Raw genomic sequence first — 7,234 nt, forward strand, 5'->3', positions numbered from 1 at the left:
CATAAAGGCAACAAACTCCAACATAAAATCTAAACATTCATGGACAAAACGCTAAAATATCTTTGCATCCAATTCCTGATTTAAACAGTTTTGCTCAAACGTTTGCATGATCATTCTTATTCTCATTATTATTTTACAAAACCTCCAGAAATAATTATATAAATATTATTATGATTTTTTTTTTTTAAGTTCAAAAAGAAAGCTGGACCGTTTCACAGGAAGGGAAGCTGTTGTTGGCTAATAAACCTTTGATAGTTTAACAAATTATCTATTTTATTGATGACTAGTTTTGCAATATTGCAAAAGAGTTGCACAATCACAATTTTTTTACTAGTTTTGCATATCAGATCTCTTCATGCTGCCGGCTACAAAACCACCATTTGATTCTGATACATTTTAAAGGTAAGAACTAAACATTTTTGTCACATTTATGTGTAAATAATAACTTTATGTGTAAATATAATCTTTATGTCAATTAAGAAAACTAGAGGAGTTTTTTTTGCTGCTTTAATTATTAAAAATAATGTTTTGAATGAGGAATTGTGGTAAAACAGACAAGTAAGCATACATTATGTTTAAATTTTACTAAGAATATAATTTGAGCGAAGTTTACACCAGAAAAAATGGTGTAAACTTAACACAAAATTCAAAATGGATTTTGAATTTAATAGGCCTTAAACTGCAACTTGTTATAAAAACAGGCTCGATCTTTACGTTTGTGTCATTATGAAGTGTAATAATAGCTGTAATAGCTGCTATGTTAATATATTTTACTTGTGAAAAAGTAATTTTTTCTCTCCTAGGATGAAGTGCACAAGCATGTTCCTCGTGTTGGCCATGGTCGTCCTGATGGCTCAACCCGGAGAGGGAATCATTGGACTTCTTATCCATGGAATTGTTCAAGCAGTTCATGGCATAAAGAAGTGAGTATTTCTGCTCAAGAACATCTTAAAAAGAGGGAAACATTTTACAAATTAATCCAAACACCCTGAACTCTCTGTGTCCCGGTTAGGCTCGTCAATGGGAAAGAGAACCTTGCAGAGGAGCAAGCGGACCAGCAGCAGCTCGACAAACACTTGTTTCAATTCAGACATCAACAGAAGCATTTTGATTAAACCCAAGAGGAAAATCTGCAAATGCTTTCATTCTTGCTTTTGAATATATATGAATAAAGAAACGCATAACTATGTCAAAAATATTTCTTTAATGCTTCAGTGGTCATGGAAATTTGGTCAAAGGACTCTCAACAAATTCAGCACACTGCAGAGTTTTTAACTGCTTATATAAATAATAATAATATTAAATAAAGGCTTGAGTCTCAGATTTGTGAGCGTCAATTTGGTAACTAACTGTGTTTTTTCTGGAGTGTTTATTGTTTCTGTGGCAGCAAATACACATTATAACTTCAGTAAAGTTAATAAACCCATATCAAATTTCACTGCTGCAGATTTCTGTTTACTTCCCCTGATGTCGGGGAAAAGAACTATTGGCAGACTTTGAGTATTCAGCTTCACATGAAAAGAATCATAGATACTATGAGTCAAATGGTTAATTTAAAAAGTATGCAATATTCAGATTAATTAATATTTAATTAATATTTAATTAATATTTTACCCCAGTATGGATTGTACAAACCAGTCCATATCAAGAAAATAGTGCCTTTTTTGACAAAGAAACAACTTTATTAATGCATTTCATGTTACATTTCTACAACTTTCTGACCAAAATATTTAACCTAAAATGAGATATTACTTATATATTCATCCCCTCTATAGTGACTGACTTAATTCAACAGAGGTCCAGTCAATTGGTGTCATTGTGCTCACTACAAGTGAACTGCAGATCACCCAATTACAGTCAGTGTTTCTGGGTTACTTTAATATAAACACTCCCTCCACTGGTTACCATTAAAGCACGAAGACAAAAGAAGACTCCAAGCAAAACTCTGATTACACTGCAAAAACACAAAATCTTACCACATATACTTTTTAGATTGTAGTGCAGATATCTTTGTCTACTTTAAATAAGACAAAACTAAAGTACAAGTATCTTTTCAGCAAGATAGAAGAGGTTGTTTTAAGTAAATAATATTGATAAAACATACTTGTTCCACAGACAGATTATTTCACTTTTAACAAGACAATTTTCCTTGATTGTAATTCAACTGCAAGTGGAACTACTATTTTTTCATCAATATTAAAGAATTGCTGACTAAAAAAAGCACCTAGATCTTGCTGAAAAGTTACTTTTGTTAGTTTTTTCTTGTTGTAAGAATATTAAGATATTTGCACTAAAAATTAGACAAAAACACTAGGTAATATTTGGTGTTTTTGCAGTGTAGAGTTTGTCAGAAGGCATGTGGCAGACTCTACGGTCAAGTGGAAGAAAGTAATTTGGTCCAAAATGTCTCCACACTGCATCACAAACACACCCTTGACACTGTGAAGCATAGTGGTGGCAGCATCATGCTGTGGTCATGAATACAGCTAATTATATAGAAATCCTGGAGGGCAGTTTGTTTCCATCTGTGAAGTATGAGGTGGATGTTCTTGAGTGGCCCTGTCAAAGCTCATACCTGAATCTAGAGCATTTGAGAATAGATTTGAAAATCCACACAGAATCAGTGCTGTGATTAGAATCAAACATACATAAATATTGACTCAAAGATGTGGATATTTATCCAGTCACTTACAAATTATTTTAAACATCTTTAATAAATTGGTATTTTGCAGAAACTAGTTTTCAGTCAATCATTATAGGATTGTCTTTTAGTCAAAATTAAAACTTTTTAGATTATTACTCAAAATAGTAAAAATGAATGCTTTTAATAGGTACAAATGTATCTGGAAAAGACTTTGGATTTTACTAGGAAATGTTTGTCTGGTTGGTTTTAGTTTGAAATTATGTTCCCAGGTTCAGGTACTGCCAATAGTTATTATGCACTTTTAAAACATTCATTCCTTTGCTTTCAGTCCACAGAGTTTTGCTCTTACTTCCTTTTTATTGTATTTTTTTGTCCTTTTCATATTTTGAATGCTCAATGTTTTTGTCAAAGTTGTTGTTGTTTTAAAGTGCTTTATAAGTTTAGTAGTAGTTTGTTTAAAAGACACTATCAACAAATGTAAACAATGCAAATTCTCTGATAAAACATAAAGCTTCAAAGTCAAATGCCTTTTTTGCCTCAAACTCACACTGAGTTTAAGGAAGTTGAGCTTCGGGCAGCTTTGATTGCGTGATAGAAATGTCAAACCACCTGCGGATGCCTATAGTTAACTACATAGCACTGGTGCAGAATATTTCTGAATGTGGTGACAGATGCCCTCCCACTCTCATGCACAAATATATTTAAAGTCGCAAATGAACAGCAGAGCACAATCTGTGACTTCTCTCTGCTCAGTGAAAACCTGGTTGATCAGTTAGTGCAAGGTAGGTAGATTTTATTTAATTACTAAGTCATTTCATTTGAGCAAAATATGTGAACTGAAAATGTAATAATTAAATTATTTATTCTTTTTAACATCTTTGTTTTAATTTATTTTTATTTATTTATTGATTTTTTAAAAAAAATAGTTGTCTAAAGTAACTGGCAGCGGAAGCATCTTTGGAGTTTAACCTCAAGATTTAAGCTAGTTTTTTTCTATGCAAATATTTTAATCTTTCTAATGACAAGTGGCACTAAAAATATTCACCCAAAATAATAAATAACCAACTATTGTTTTTAGATACAGACATATATGCTGGCTTCTTCAGGTTTATTTTTAAATAGTTGCATGTCATTTTCACAATAGAATGAGACTTTTTAGAACAATTTTTTTCCCTTAGGCTTTTTTAGTTGCATCAATTTCCACAAATAATATCCCACAGAAAAATACTCCCTAGTGGTTCTTTAAAAGGCATAATTTAAAGTTTTACATAATAAATATACAATGATTTATTGCCTACTCAAGGGTCAATATTCACATATTCACCTATTTTTACGTTGAGCGTATGTAAAATATTTAATAAAGATATTAGTTTCTAAGGTAGTAGACAGTTTCCACAAAGCGTATTATTGCATATTAAAAGATATACTTGATGTTCAAGCCACTAAAAAAGGCTTTTGAGTAGATCTTAAATATTTACAGATGTTACTGTATTTTCCGGACTATTTGCCATCACAGAATACAAGTCGCATTAATTTAGAAATCATTGCAATGTGAGCTTTTCAGTAAACTCACAGAAATTATCGATTTTGGCTAGAAGTCTGCTGGCAGTTTCTGACAAGTCAATGTCCGGGCTCTAAATCAATGATGATCAGGAACGTCTCTGCTCTTCCAGTGAAGTGCGCAGCGGAGCGGAGACACATGCAGTAAAAACAGGGTGATTGAGGCGGTTGCATTGCATCGATGACCTGGAATCTCAGGTCATCGAGTCAAAGTTGTGAAAATTTATCTTCTCATGGCGAAGCGCAAGAGAAGATAGTCTCAACACATTATACGGCTCCAACACCGCGAATGTGCACAGCAGAATGGACAGTGGAATCAATTGAATCTATCAACATCAGATCAGGTCCTGCGAGTAGTTATAATTTTTATACAGATTTTAGGTAAGCAAACTTAAAACAAGAAAGGGTGATGAAACATTTACAACCTTTTTGTTACATCTTGCTACCTTTTACTGGCCTTAATTTTAACTCATTTAATTTACTACCGCGCGGAAACCCTGGCATATTCTCCTTCTAAGTTCTCTCCATATACATACAGAATCAAAACCTGAAAATTATCCTCTGTCTGTTTCTGCTATTGTACGTAAGATAAGAAATTATTATAAAAATAAACTTCCAACTTCTGAAGTCTTAGTGAGCTAAGACTTCACTGAAAGGATGCTTCTTCAGTTTTAGTGGTTGTTGGTGTGGTTACCACAAACCGAAGCAAAGGCTACACCTTTGCTTGACTTTCTGATTGTGCAGTTAAACAATGAGACTAAAATGTCCTTTAGTTTTCAATTTTAATGCCCAACACCATGAGGTATCGGAGAACTGCTTTCATAAATATTATAAAAGTAATCCTTGATACAATGGACATTGATACAACGGAGAACTCAATAATAAAGAAAAACTTCACTAAAGTAATTTTCACCCGTGACAGTCCAGTAGACTCAGTTTGTTTTGGGACCAAAATTGCAACATTTGTTACTTTTTCAGCTGCTATGGTTCACTTTCACATTGCAATGTCAAACAAACCAAACCCTTTGAAAAACCTGTTCCCCTCTCCGCCTGGGGGGGCACTGCACCAAGAACAACTGGAGAAAACAACACAAAAACCTCTTTAGAAGACACTGAGCACAACTTTACTTTTCACAAAATGTAAACAAAAATGGAGTAACGTAAGATTGTAGGGGTTGTAGAACTTCTTTTTAGTCTTCGGCAAAAGACCAGGTGGTTTAGTTCACTTCCTGGTGTTGGAGCGGTCTCCAGTCCGCTTGGCGTTCACAAACTCATTTGAAACGCAGCAGAGTTCACTTCAACTGAACTGAGCCAGAGGTTTGTAGATGGACCAGAGTTTGCTTTGTTGGTCCATATCAGAGTTCAATTATGAATTCACATGAACCAAATGAACCAGACTTTCTAGGCAAACAAACTTGTGTTCACTTAAAGCGGACTAAATAAGACTAGTGACTTCACTCTAAAGCTTTTACGTGATCAGTGTTGAACCAATTGAACAATTAGATTACTTGAGACAAATTCCAAATTGACTTGTTGTGATCTTGTCCTTTGCAGGATGAAGTGCAGTGTGGCCATTTTTGTCCTGTCAGTGGTTGTCCTTGCGGCTCAACCTGGAGAAGGTTTTTTTCACCTCATCCCTGATGTCATCAAAGGTGTTAGCCATGGTATTCATGGCCTTGCTCAGTAAGGACACAATGTGCTACTTAAGTCCTTTGTAAAATGCATTTGAAAACATATCAGACTCCCTAAGAATGAAGTGCATTTCTGTTTTAGATACTAGTTGCAACTTCCTTTTCTTATTGTGATACATCTAATTTTATCAAACCAGCCTCATCCGTGGGCCTGGAAACAATGAAGTACAAGCAGACCAGCAACAACTGGACCAACAGGAAATGGACCAGCAGCAACTGGACCAGCAGCAACTGGACCAGCAGGAAATGAACCAACAGCAAAAAGACGAACAGCAACTTAACAAGCGTTCCTTTAAGTACCAGGCTGTAAAACATCGTATTGCTTAGACTCAGTGAGCAAACCTGAGAATGCTTTCAAACTTGTGCTAATTCTATAAGTAGACTTGTCTATAAGCTGGAGAATCCTTTCTTGAAAAATGTTTTCTTTGCTAAAAATTAAGTTGATCAGTTTGGCTCTTAGCCTGTTGAACAATAAACCTCTGCAGCAGCATATTGAAACCTATGTGTGTTTTACTCGAAAGAAGCCGTGTTTGTATACTTCTATTAATAGGTCAGCTTTTTGTGTTCTAAAGGACACAGATCATTGTAAATGACACCATCACTTAGACTTTTAAGTAGTTTTTTTTTTGTTTGTTTGTTTTGTTTTTAATCAATCGTCTTGTCCAGCAGCTTAACTTTGCTAAAGTAGGTTTGGTTGTCCTCTAGTGTCAGAAATGGATTTAATTTTCAGGAAGGGTAAACAACTGACTTTTTTCTGCTGTTTCTACTTAAATGTGACCTATTGTTCTTCCATGAAAATATTAGTATTGATCTTTTGGTTATATAAAACATGTTCATTACATTTTTTTAGATAATGAGATTTTAGTCTGCTCAGTTCTGAATACATTGAGCTCCTTCCAGAATGAGATGTTTTAGGGCCTCCTGTCACTTTAAATCCTAATAAGTTGCTGCTGGCCACGCCCCCAACTCTACGTTTACACTCGAAAACGGCTCCAAACAAATGTGTAATGATATAACTGTACATAGTTGTACCAATGTGCTGGATCTCTGCTTGGGTTGCTAAGTAACGGGCAGAATTCCTCTATGGTTGCTAGGTAACGGGCTGGGCTTAGCTGGGGTTACTAGGTGAGAGGTCATGCCTGCTGATTTGTGACGTTACATTTTGGAAGTTTTTGAAATGGCTCATTTTCCAAAGACCAAAAAAACATGAATGTATTCCCAAAAAAACGGCGTGATGGTGAAACATTTATAGGCTCTTGAATCTCATTAATGTCTTTAAATGTTTAGCAGCACAAACACGTAGCACAAATTTTACAAGTTTTAAAGAAGATGAAATGAT

The 7,234-nt window shown here is 34.6% G+C and overlaps 1 protein-coding gene across 1 annotated transcript; it reads left to right on the plus strand.

The window, feature by feature from the left end:
- The first annotated feature begins 3,328 nt into the window (after window positions 1-3,328).
- Window positions 3,329-6,387, plus strand: LOC106951299 (moronecidin-like). The gene is made up of 3 exons (XM_015038741.1): window positions 3,329-3,426; window positions 5,759-5,887; window positions 6,033-6,387. The coding sequence occupies exons 2-3, from the start codon at window positions 5,760-5,762 to the stop codon at window positions 6,220-6,222; spliced, it is 318 nt and encodes a 105-aa protein (XP_014894227.1). The 5' UTR covers window positions 3,329-3,426; window position 5,759; the 3' UTR covers window positions 6,223-6,387.
- Window positions 6,388-7,234: the final 847 nt, after the last annotated feature.

Source organism: Poecilia latipinna, unplaced genomic scaffold (genome assembly GCF_001443285.1).
Source record: "Poecilia latipinna isolate Pla-1442-1.1 unplaced genomic scaffold, P_latipinna-1.0 Scaffold450, whole genome shotgun sequence".
Taxonomy (NCBI): Eukaryota; Metazoa; Chordata; class Actinopteri; order Cyprinodontiformes; family Poeciliidae; genus Poecilia; species Poecilia latipinna.

Bases quoted from the DNA above. Each gene is read 5' to 3' on its own strand.
- LOC106951299 (XM_015038741.1), top strand. From the start codon at position 5,760: ATGAAGTGCAGTGTGGCCATTTTTGTCCTGTCAGTGGTTGTCCTTGCG. The intron at 5,888-6,032 runs GTAAGGACACAA...TTATCAAACCAG, and splicing joins GGTATTCATGGCCTTGCTCA to CCTCATCCGTGGGCCTGGAA.